Source organism: Natrix helvetica (assembly GCF_964273705.1).
Source record: "Natrix helvetica genome assembly, chromosome: 1".
Classification (NCBI taxonomy): domain Eukaryota; kingdom Metazoa; phylum Chordata; class Lepidosauria; order Squamata; family Natricidae; genus Natrix; species Natrix helvetica.
In genome coordinates this window covers 372,970,668-372,983,817 of record NC_138548.1, presented here as the reverse complement: position 1 = coordinate 372,983,817, position 13,150 = coordinate 372,970,668, and the positions used below count along the sequence as shown (strand labels likewise).

The 13,150-nt window shown below is 39.8% G+C and overlaps 1 protein-coding gene across 1 annotated transcript in view; it reads left to right on the top strand.

Annotated features, from left to right (window-relative positions):
- Window positions 1–1,526: 1,526 nt before the first annotated feature.
- The window catches only part of LOC309382739 (vomeronasal type-2 receptor 26-like), a gene marked incomplete at both ends in the record, with an annotated part of 30,563 nt that continues 18,939 nt past the window's right edge, over window positions 1,527–13,150 (top strand). Inside the window, 3 exons of the mRNA XM_081934541.1 lie at window positions 1,527–1,532; window positions 6,234–6,461; window positions 7,253–7,379. Of these exons, the coding sequence (XP_081790667.1) occupies window positions 1,527–1,532; window positions 6,234–6,461; window positions 7,253–7,379 (361 nt within the window). The remainder of the gene's footprint in view (window positions 1,533–6,233; window positions 6,462–7,252; window positions 7,380–13,150) is intronic.

Sequence of the window (13,150 nt, the reverse complement as noted above, 5' to 3'; positions counted from 1 at the left end):
ACAACCGACTCAGGCTCAACCCTTCCAAGACGGAGTGGCTGTGGGTTCGGGCTCCCCGGTTCAACCAGATAATTCCATCTCTGGCCATTGGGGGCATTCAACTCGCCCCCGTGGAGCGGGCGCGCAATTTGGGCGTCCTCCTAGATGCCAGGCTGTCCATGGATGAACATGTGACAGCCGTGGCCAGGGGGGCGTTCCACCAGGTTCGCCTGGTGCGCCAATTGCGCCCCCTATTGGACCGGGACGCCCTATGCACAGTCACCCATGCGCTGGTGACGTCTCGCCTGGACTACTGTAACGCTCTCTACATGGGGCTTCCCTTGAAATGCACTCGGAGACTGCAGTTGGTCCAGAATGCGGCCGCGCGGGTGATTATGGGGAGTACCAAGTACTCCCATGTGACACCTCTCCTGCGCGAGCTGCACTGGCTTCCTGTGGTCTATCGAGTGCGTTTCAAGGTCTTGATTACGATCTTTAAAGCGCTCCATGGCTCAGGACCTAGTTACCTGCGGGATCGTATTCTGCCCCATACACCCCTACGACCCATCCGCTCGCACAGAGCGGGACTTCTCCAGGTGCCGTCCACCAGACAGTGCCATGGGGCGGCGCCTAGGAGCAGAGCCTTCTCTGTGGCGGGCCCAGCCCTGTGGAATGACCTCCCCCCGGATATTAGGACCACTACTGACCTCCGCTCCTTCCGTGTCAAGCTCAAGACCCACCTTTTCCAAATAGCTGGCCTGGCTCAACCATAACTTCGTATCGCTCCTGATGGGTTTTTTAATTTAGTAATTTTTTTAAGGGGATTTTAAATTGTGTTTTTAATTGTCTTTCACTTATAAGTCAACTCTCCTCCATGCACATATGTATATGTCTCTGTTCTTTTTGTATATATGTTTGTCTTATGTGTATTTCTATTTGTTTTGATTGTACGCCGCCCCGACTCCTTCGGGAGAGGGTTGCGGCTAATCAAATAAAATTATTATTATTATTATTATTATTATTATTATTATTATTATTATTATTATTATTATTATTATTATTATTATTATTATTATTATTATTATTATTATTATTATTATTATGAATGGACATCTTTCCTGCATGCACAAGGATATCTTTCCTGCAGTATAAGAGCAGAATCTGGACTCAAGGGAGCAATGAATGCATCTCTACAGTTAAACCCAGGTGTTAATCCAGATTAGGATATATAGATGAATTCATTACTTTTTTCAGAAACTTCTTCTCACTGTCCCTGCTGAGGATATCACAATGGGACTCAAACCCTGGTAGAGATCATGCTTCTGTTCCCTCACAATTCTCAACTGCCTAGTTCTTTTTCATGTTGGCGATGGTGATTGTGTGCTTGTTTTTGCTTGTTCACTCTCCAGGGGGTTGTGCAAACATTGCTTTTCATGAGACTCAAAAGCAACAGGAGGCCAAATCTTGCATCAGAACATCCGGCTGTATAAGATGATGCAGAGAATCTGGGCAGGCAAAGATAGGCAACTTCTGTGACGCCTTCAGTCATGAAGGTAAGAAAAGACACCGAAGTTTCATTGTTCTGAAAGCTCTGGGTTTTTTTCTAGGATTCTTCTAAGGTTCAAGAGAAGCAACCACAACGTATAAATCAGTTATGCACAGAAATGCATTTCTTCTTATAGTCTTACTATGGCTTCAGATGCCCCATGCAGTCAATGGGGTGCTCAAAGCCAGATGTTCTCTGCATTTTGGGAAGGACAAATTAATTTCACAGAATCATTACAGGCCAGGAAGCCATCTGTTAAGTGGTATCATCTCTGCAGCAGAAACTCAAAACTTACCATTCAAGTTTCTCAGCTTTCCCTCTGCTAAAGTTTCCAAGTAAGTCACTGGATGCTTCATGGTATTAATTTCTCCACTCCTTGCCAATTACTATGGGCTGTCCTCTTTGTGGGCATTTGAATGATTGTCCTGGTTTAACTCTATGGGTGGTCATTAGGAATCTTTTGGTAAATTGTAGCTGATGAAGCTGATATGGAACTGGAAACTTCCCTGAGATGATAAAAGGCACAATATTTTCAATACCAATGTATTAATTGGCAGAAGAAAATATGTCAGGATTCCAAGTAACACCACCCAACAAAAGAAAACTCCAATCCTTGAAGTTCCTCAAAGTTCCGTTTTATTAGAGATATCATATTGGCATAAAGATCCATTCCCTGCACCCACAAGTCCATCACATGGTCCAATCAATTCACCATCCGAAGTGGAGATGATAGTAATGATATGTACTTGCTGTGATGTGTATATTGCTTGAATAAATTTATCTCCATGCCTCCCAAAACTTTAAACAGAAAGACCCAACTAAAATTGTCGAAGGCTTTCTCAGAATCCAGAAATATAAGGGCTACTTGCTTCTCTTGGCGGTATAGTAAATATTCAATAACATTCAAAACACTGACATTGTCACTCAGTTGCCTTTTTTTTAAAGCCAGATTGGTCTTTATCTAAAACAGCAGAACATTCTTTAATTTTTCCATCGAGATATAATAATGTTCTTGATGTACATCTACTGACAGGAAATGATACAAACAATACTTGGAAGAGCTGTGTGTGTCCAGATCCAACAGAATTTTGAGAATTGTACAGTCAGGGCCATTTAATTTATTGATGTTGCGGGGCAAACATATATTGGAAATGGGAGTTTTATGTGCTTGAAATATGATTGTAATGAAACAAGAATGTCTTTCAAGTGTGGGTTTTCCCATCCCCTGTTTTCGTTCAAAACTTGTAGAATCAGGGCATTTGTTCAAATCACTTGAATTATGAGGGAAATCATCATTTAGGATAACAGAGTTGGAAGGGAACTTGAAGGTCTTCTAGTCCAACTCCCAACTTAGGCAGGAAACCCTACACCACGTCAAACATTTGGATATCCAACATTTTCTTAAAAACACCCAGTGTTGGAACATTTACAACTTCTGGAGGCAAGTTGTTCCATTGATTAATTGTTCTCACTGTCAGGAAATTTCTCCTTAGTTCTAAGTTGCTTTTCTCCTTGATTAGTTTCCACCCATAGCTTCTTAGTTTCTACCCATTTGTTTCAAATATACACCAGAATCAACAACTGATGGCAACTGTGCATTAGCTGTAATAACTGGATAAATGTTAGCGTTGCATGGAAGAAGAAGGGGAATTTTAAAAAGTGGAAGAGATGCAATAATGTTCTTGACGGTGATTTGATGTGCATCTATTGACAGGAAAGAATACAAACAACACTGGAAAATTCTGTCCTTCCTTTTTGCCATTCGGGAGATCAACCAGGATCCCCACCTCTTACCTAACCTCACCTTGGGCTACACTATCAATGATAATTATTTCAAAGAAAGAATCACCTCAGATGCCTTGCTAGACGTGCTTTCAATTGGGGAGGCCAATGTTCCCAACTACAACTGTGCAAAGGAGAAAAATATATTGGCTGTCCTAGAAGGGGATGTAGTTGACATTTCCATCCATATTTCAACTCTATTGAGCCATTACAAAATACCTCAGGTGTGTCTCTGTTTGCATCTAAGAGTGTTTGAGGCTGGCAGCTTCTCAGCTCAATTCCACTCACGGTTTCCTCTCAAAAATTCAAGGGTGGTTTCTATCTAAAAATGGCGCACAATCAGGAAGAATTGAAATGATGAAAGCAGCCACTTCTCTCACCATTACTAACTAAGGAGAGAAGCAACCTAGAACTAAGGAGAAATTTCCTAACCATGAGAGCAATCAACCAATGGAGCAACTTACCTTCAGAAGTTGTAGGTGCTCCATCATTGGAGGCTTTGAAAATGAGACTGGACAACCATTTTTCTGAAATGGTGTAGGATCTCCTGCTTGAGCAGGGGGTTTGATGAGAAGTTCCGCAAGGTCCCTTTCAATATTATTCTGTTCCTAACTACCAACCCGAGCTACTCATATTCAAACACATTTCATTATTCAATGTTCTTTGCTCATTCAGAGCCACAGTCTAGTTTAGGAGACAATGCTGGGGATGTTTGTGGGACATGAAGGCTCATGCAGAAGGTGTGAGGGATATGAACTGGTCCTAAAGGAAGGCAAGTTCTGTGCAAGGGCAGTTCCACTGATCTGATCCAAAGTTTGTCGCTTCCTTTTCAGGTCAGTTATGCTTTTGCTTCACAAGTTCTGAGTGATAAAAAACACTTTCCTTTTTTCTACCAAGTGCTCCCCAGAGAAGGCATCCAATATCCAGGGATTATCAAAGTTCTCTTGCATTTTAGGTGGACATTGATAGGACTTGTTGCTCCAGCCTCTGAGAACGGAGAGAGATTCACGAGAACATTGACTCCTTTGCTTACAAAGAACAGCATTTGTGTTGCTTTTTCATTAGGCACATCCTTTTCTTTCAAAGATTTTCAGAAAACCATTGACCAGCTGAACAAATGGAAAAAAGTCAATGTTTTTGTTTGTTATGTAAAGCCAAGTTTCTTCCTAGGACAAATATTCTTCCTTCATATAATGATTGAAATGTTTATCCAGCTTGAGGTTGGCAAAATCTGGATCACCACAGCTTTATGGGATTTTAGCCTAGAGTTAAAATCTCGACAGTACCTCCCCTCCCTCTATGGTTTTTTATCCTTCTTTATCCACAGGCATAGGTGGGAAATCGATGACAAATTCCCCCTCCTTTACTCTTCCATTCAGAAATTTGTAGAAGAAGGCTTTCATTGTTTATACTCAAAGCCAGCTGGGTCTGTGAAAGGATGGACAAGATGCCGCGAAAAAGAAGATTTGAGGATCCCTTCCCCAAAAGATCATGAAAAAATCCTGTCTCTTGATGGTTATCACATTTACAGCACCCTCTGGGCCGTGGCACGTGCCATAAACATGGCTTATTCTTCCAGGTCCACCAGGATTGTGAGAAGCAGGAACTACCAATTGGAAGCTCAAATGCTTCAACCTTGGCAGGTATTCTCTACTCTACATATCCTCTAAATAAGAATCAAATCCTTAAATCCATATCATGAACAACTTTCTCCAAGAATTATTTATTTTCAGCATGCTAGAAATTCAACAGGAAGCTTAAATTTTATGTCCTGTATCCAATTCAGAAATTCCTTGTATTGATTCTACCATCTGAAGTCTTATAGGATTAAAGGACACTAATGATGGGATCCAAATGTAGTGAGGAAATCAGTATCTACTTGATTCTATTAACCATGGTTCAAATTAATATAGTGTCATGGTAGGGCAGTGGTTAGAATGCAGTGTTGCAGGTTAATTCTGCCCAGTGCCAGCAATTTCATCCTGACTGGCTCAAGGTTGACTCATCCTTCTATCCTTCTGAAGTCAGTAGAATGTGGACCTAGACTGTTGGGGGCAATATACTGACTCTATAAATTGCTTAGAGAGGGCAATAAAACACTGTGAAGCAGTATATACGTCTTAATATGTCAATTAATTACAGAGCCTTGAGATTAAGCCCAGCTCACTTTTCTCCAAGCTCAAATCTGCACAGGTCTAAAATCTTTAATTTTCACATGTCTTAAGAAGTCAAGAAGTCAAGCCCCTTTGATTGCTGATGACGTCATGGGGATATTTCCTGCAGATTTCTACTTGACTCTCTTCAAATGTTTACTATTGTTGGGGGCAATATGCTGATTCTATAATCCACTTAGAGAGGGCTGTAAAGCACCGTGAAGTGTTTATGTAATTCTAAGTGCTAGTGCTATTATTTTTATATGAATATTATTTCTTATTTTTATTCTATTACTAGTCAGACCCAACTCTGCTTACTTTAGTTCAAACACCTAAAAGCAAGCAAAAAAAGTATAAAATTTTCAGAAATATAAGAAGTCCAGTAAAAAGATGATCACAGCTCAATTCATGTTGGAATGAATTCTTCACCATAAAGGACCACTGGATGAAAAGGTCAACTTGTCAAATTATTCCTCTTGTATCACTGAAGATGTTACTGAATTGTGTAATGAAATGTCTGCAAGACAACAATCAAACTCATAGAGCACTAAGGATTCCACAGTTCAATCCGGAGCCACAAATATTTTCTATTTTTATTATTTTGTTTGAAACATTTAGTTGCTTAAGCAGTGAAATGTTTCAAACCAAAAAACAAAAGAAGTCCAGTTGCCGTGACTCAACCTCCAAATGAATCTACCTGGATGACTGAGAATCTTTATTGACATTCTCTTTTATCATTTCTCTTCATTCTGCACTTCTCTTTTCTCTTTCAGCTGCATCCATTCCTGCAAAGCCCTCAGTTTCATAATGGTTCCATGGATGGAGTCTATTTAGATGGAAACAGAGAACTGGAAGCTGACTTTGACATCATGAGCTGGACTATGTTCCCCAACAAGTCCTTCTTCAAACTGAAACTAGGAGATCTAGAAAGACAAGGATCCCCAGATCTCAAGTTTACCCTTGATCAGGATGGTTTTGCAAAACTGAAATGGCTCAAGAAGGTAGGAAAAAATGGGTCTCTTCCGTTTCATGGATATCAAATATTTTTAATTCTGTAGTGAACTCTTGAGTATCAAGTGATTATACCAAATTGTTGATTTTCAAGAGAAATATTTTTCCATAGTTCTTCCAATAAATTTGACAGAAGAAATAGGATATTCAAAATCAGGGTATCTCAGGTTGCCTGGTAGTTCATATATCACATATGGAGAGAGGACTTAAGTTATAAATAATTTAAACTCTAAAATCAGAACTAAGAAAACTAAAAGGCAACAAAGTGAATGAAGGAGGAAAGAGACAAAAAGAGGTAAACGTACATGTCACTGAAGAGGGTTTAAAAATACATTAAAGGCTTCAGAATTGAATCAGAAAATCTAAGTGTTGAAAGCATCTATTGAGGTTCTCAAGCCTTGAAATCCAACGACTACAGCCCATTTGCTCAATTTGCAAGTTGTTCCAAAATAATCCAGAGGATGTGACTGAGTGGAATGGTTACTATTTTTTCTTTCCTTTTCATTTGGGGGGAAGGGGGAAGTATTTTCAAGTCAGTGTTGACTCCTGGCAACAAGAATCCCCGGCAGTTTTCTTGGTGAGATTACAGAAGTGGTTTGCCACTGCCCCTTCCTAGAGCTAAGAAAAAGTGATTGGCTAAAAATTATCCCAAAGGCAGGATGAGAAGTCACCCACTTTCTAGCCAGGTGTCTTCACCATTATATCAAACTGGTTCTCATTCTCTTTCCATAGAATACTCTTTACATGTTCCATCCCTGTGGTTCCTACTTTCCTTGCTTAGGGCCTCCCTACTTCCAGATGTGTGGAAAGTTGTCAACCTGGATTTGCTAAGGCGACTCAAGAAGGAGAACCCATCTGCTGTTACCTCTGCCTTCCCTGTGCAGAAGGAACCTTTTCCACTCAGGAAGGTGAGTGAAAACACCTTTGGAGGAAACCAGATGTTTTCCATGGAAGGGCTTTTGGAAGGGCATTTCTAACCTTTGGTCTTTCAGTGTCACTATGGAAAATATGTCATTTTCCTCAATGTTCATTGTGTATGCCATAAGTCATGCTACAAATGAAGCAGGGCTCACATCTTTTGTGTTGTTATCAGAAGACACAAGACAGCTTAGGCACTTTCTGTACTTTGGGATTCTTTGTTGCTTTTAATTCCATTCAGGAGAAGCTTGTTTTACCAATATTTAATCAATATGCTTTTCACCCAGTTTGGGTCCAGTTTACTAGCCTTTCAGTAAACACCTAAACTAGACATTTTTCTCAATCACACTTGTTGCTGGCAAGATTATTTTATTTATTCTGTATATATCAGAGGTGGGTTGCTCCTAGTTCAGCCAAACCAGTAGTGGTGAGTTGGCCTGGGTCACAGAACCAGCAGTGACCCAGGCTGCCCACGCCCCAGAACTGGTTCCCCGGTCTGTTCTGCTGTTGCTGGTATGTTTCTGTGCATGCCCAGAACAATTTACAGTCAACTGTGCATGTGCAAGCAATGCACAACGGGCGCGTGGGCATGCAATGAACCAGTACCAACTGGTACAGGAACCCACCCTTAGTATGCATGTGTGATTTTAGAAAAGCTCCATCCATTTTTGCTACTTTTGCTGTGCAAGGAGAGTCCTAGAATTTTGTCTAAGATCAGCATTACCTCTGTTCATAGAAACTACTTTGCGTATTATTATTATACTTTATTCATTAAACATGAAACTCAGTCAACTGAACATTAAAAAAGGCACTACAAATACCATTGACTGGTGCTAATGTTTGATGCAGGTTGCTGTCAGCATTCTAGTTATCAACCAAGTACCTTCTTAAAATATACAATGTTCCGAGTAGCACAGTTTTTTTGCAGTTCCGCTGGTGTTATTGCAGGAATTGTTGATGCATCTTATAAAATTATTGGACATGGTACCAAGTGCCCTGATGACAATGGGTATCACTGTTACATGTTTCTTTCTTGATAGTTTCCATCTTAAGCCATGTCCATGCAAAGCTTTGGTTTTCCATCTTTTTAAACTGTCATCCAGCTGTTTTTCCTTATATTTTGCCTTTGTTTCTGTTATTTTTATACTGTTTTATACTGTTCTCCATTATTATATACTTTATTCATTAAACGTGAAACTCAGCCAACTGAACATTCAAAAATGCATTACAAATACCAATGACTGGTGTTAATGGTTGATATGGTTTGCTGCCAGCGTCCTAGGTATCAACCAAGTACCTTCTTAAAATATAAGATGTTCCAAGTAGCACAGTTTTTTGCAGCTCCGCTGGTGTTATTGCAGGAATTGTTGATGTATCTTGTAAAATTCTTGGACCTGGTGCCAAGTGCCCCGATGACAATGGGTATCACTGTTACATGCTTCATCTGTAGCTGTGTAGTTTTGATGGCCAGGTCGCGATATTTCATTTTTTCTAGTTCTTTTTCTTCGACTCTGGCATCTCCAGGAACAGCGATATCAATAAACTGTACACTTCTGCCCTCTACAACCATGATATCTGGCGTGTTATGCCGATCCGTTTGTTTTAAAGTCCCACAAGATCTTCACCTTCTCATTTTTGATAACTTTTTCCACTTTATGTTCCCATGACTTTCTGGATAGGGTAAATCATGTTTTTTACATAATGACCAGTGGATTAATTTAGCAACTCGGTCATGTCTAGCTTTGTAATCAGTTTGTGCGATTTTGCTGCATTCACACATTAAATGTGAAACAGTTTCGACATTGTTATTGCAAAGTCGGCAGTTTGGGTTGTCAGTGGATTTTTGTATCTTCGCTTTCATGGCATTAGTTTGTAGTGCTTGTTCTTGAGCAGCCAGGTGCACTCCAGTTCTTGACCTTCTTTGCTTGTTTTGCCACTATGTCAGTTTTTATTACAATATTTTACATCGTGTTTTGTGTTGTTGTTGTTGAATATCTTTGATCCAGGAGGCAGTGTTGTTGTGTTCCATTGGGTTTTCTCACAGTTCTTTCCAAAAGTTCAAAGTTTTTTCTTTACATGGATGAATATTAGTTTGGATTCGATTTTCATCAAGGGACCGGTAGCAGAGGTATTGGTTTCTTCTGAACTGGACATTTTCACGATATTGTTTTATTTGTCCTTCGTATCTTTCAATTTTCCTTGCTGTTGCTATTGCACGTTGTTTTAGTTCTTCCATAATTTCTGTTATTGTTTTTTCCTCCAGGTTGTATTTTTTATTTTTTTTTTGTAGCTTTTTGTTCTTTAGTTTTCCTTCTTTTGAGAACTTCAGATTGCTGATATCCCTTTGTAGTTTTATTTTATTTTATTTTCAAGTCGAATTTTCCACTTTGGTGTTCTAGTGGGTTTCTTTTCTGGCATTTTATGACCTAGTTCTGCAGTTATAACGGCAGCTGTGCTATTCATTAATTGGTTGGTTTCGTATAGTGTGCTGGATGGAATGGAAGTTAAAATGTTCATGGCAGTTAACAGACCTTTCACTCGTTTGCTATGCCCTTCGTGAATGATAGGTAGTCTTTTTCTTTCTACATTTTATTTGATGTAGTTTTCAATTTTTTCTTTCAGCATTTTTGCTAGAATTATTAATTATTAATACTTATTAATTTGCTGCTGTTATTATTGTTATTGTTGTTATTATTGTTATTGTTGTTATTATTGTTATTGTTATTGTTGTTGTTGTTGTTGTTGTTGTTGTTATTATTATCATCAGCATCAGCATCAGCATCAGCATCTGGTGTTACATAGGCTAGGAGACCACAATGCAATTGCAGAGTAGTAGTTTGGCTGCCTGTATACCGCTTCCATTAGATACACTCTTGCTCTTTCTTGGTTTAAGAAAGATTGAATAAGGTGTACAATGGGAGGATGAGCTAGCATCACACTAGAAAGAATAATGTGCAGCTCTTCTTAGAGTGTCATCCAAGGCCCCCTCCCTTCCCTGCAGCTGCCTCACCAATGGGTGTCACAATTAAGAAAGTTCATAGTCAGCAGAAATCTGACAGCCTGCACAGAGCACCAATTCATCTTCCCACTGAAGAAATGCCGATTTACTTATTTTCATAGAACATGCTTTCAAACTACAAGGTGTGCAGTAGCTGAGGCAAGGGATGGGAACTCACTCTGCCACACAGTGCTAGAGTTCAAACCATTGGAGCAGAGACCATCTTCGGTATTATTAAGCCACTGAACCACCATGTCTCATTTCCATTCTTCTGATGGAAAATGGTTTAGGAAAGACGAATAATTCTCACTATGAATCAAGGAGAGAATTATTCACTCTTTCGTGAACCATTTTTAATCTTCATTTTATTTTACTAGGTGGATGGTTTCCTCTTTAAGCCAATCAAGGGTGAGCAATAAAGGATATATTCTGTTTTTTTTTTCAGATGCAGAAAAATGCACAAAATGTTCAGAAGATCACTATCCAAACCAGGAACAAACCCAATGTATCCTCAAGGTCACTACATATCTGTCCTATGAAGAAACATTGGGCATTATTCTGGTTTCCTTTATCCTATTTTTGTCCTTCACTACTACTGTAACATTCGCAATCTTCATTAAATATCTAGAAACTCCAATAGTGAAGGCCAATAACCGTGATCTCTCCTACATTCTCCTCCTGTCCCTCCTTCTTTGTTTCTTAACCTCCTTCCTCTTCATTGGCCCTCCAAAGAAAGCAACATGCCTTCTCAGACAATCAACCTTCAGCATTATCTTCTCGGTTGCTGTCTCTTGTATCCTGGCCAAAACAGTTATGGTGGTGCTGGCCTTCTTGGCTACAAAGCCAGGAAACACAATGAGAAGATGGCTGGGGAAGAGCTTGGCCAATTCTATCATCCTTTCTTGTTCCAGTGTCCAAGTTGCCATCTGTATTTTCTGGCTGTGGAATTCTCCACCTTTCCCTGATTCTGATATGCATTCTCAGCTTGGAGAGATCACATTACAATGCAATGAAGGCTCTGTTGCCATGTTTTACATTGCTCTTGGCTACATGGGCTTCTTGTCTATCATCTGCTTCATGGTGGCATTTCTGGCCAGGAATCTCCCTGGGGCCTTCAATGAAGCCAAGCTGATCACCTTCAGCATGCTGGTCTTCTGCAGTGTCTGGGTGTCCTTTGTGCCAGCCTACCTGAGTACCAAAGGGAAGTACATGGTGGCTGTGCAAATCTTCTCCATTTTGGCCTCCAGTGCTGGTCTTCTGGGCTGCATCTTCATCCCCAAGTGCTACATTATTTTACTAAGACCAGACCTGAATACAAAGGAACAGCTAATGATAAAAGTAAAATAGAAAGAAATATTCTTATTAATGGGGTTTTTTCCCAAGATGAGACCTCTGGCACCACTTTTTGCTTCTCACATTATAACTTAGGATAAATTTGTTCTGTTCAAGGATCATCCACCATTCCCTTGTGTTGAGCCACTTCAATTATTATCTATCTAATCAATTTTATTTAAGTTACTTACTCTCAGCAGGAGGTACTTTATATCATGATATTTGTACATCCCAAAAGGGTCTTTCCCAGTGAAACCAATCTGTCAACACAGCCATAAAACATTGAAAAAGAGAATGACTGGTGAAGGCTGGGAGAAGATCTTCAAGTGGTGAACACAAGTTCTGAGAAACAGAGACAATGTGAACAGCCTCCTAACAGGAACTCATCTGAAAGAAACAGTGTCCTTGACATTTCACCTGTACATTCTTTCAAAAAAAAAAAACCATTATCTGTAATCCTGCCTCATGGTCTCATAGCCATCTGCTAATGGTCTCACCAATATTATTTCTCCCTTTCTCTTTACTTTTGAATCTATAGCATTAATATGCAAGTGATGTACTATAACTCTGGGTTTATAGGCCTTTAAAACAGTGTTTCAAGAGTTTTCCAACTTCACTCATACACCAAATTTGGCTATAGGTATCATCTTCACTTAGGTCCATTTTTTTTTTTTTTTTGTTACTTGTGAAATCATGTCCGACCCATCTCGATCCCATGGACAACATTTTTCTAGGCCTTCCTGCCCTCTACCATCCTCTGGAATCCATTTAAGCTCATGCTTCAGCATCTCTATCCAGCAACCTCCTTCCCTGCCATTCCCTTCTTCTTTTCCCGTCAATCGTTCCCAGCATTAGGCTCTTCTCCAGTGAGTCCTTCCTTTTCATTAGGTGGCCAAAGTATTTGAGTTTCATCTTCAGGATCTGGCCTTCTAAAGAGCAGTCAGGGTTGATCTCCTCTAGGACTGACCAGTTTGATCGCCTTGCAGTTCAAGGGACTCGCACGAGTCTTCTCCAGCACCATAGTTCAAAAGCCTCAATTCTTTGGCACTCAGCCAAAGTTCCACATTTATATGTGTTTTATTACTTGGTTCCAACTTTCCCACTTGAATTTGGAGATCCACTTGGATTAATATGAATGGCATGAAATGTTGAATAATAGATTCATCACTTGATTTGTTTTTAAGATACTAGCATACACTATTTCTAGTCTGGTGCCTTAACCACACAGATTTTTCCCAGATCTTGCCTTGATTTTGCGGCTATCAGTTCATTCTTAGCAAAAGTACCTCTTCTCTAAAACCATGGAGTTGGGGGTTTTGTATCTTAGGATTTAAATGGAGGCAGACCTGACATTCTCTTAAGTCTAATTTAGGAGCTAAAATGTATTTCAGTATGTTGATGAAAAACTCAACCAGCACTAAGAGTTCTAAA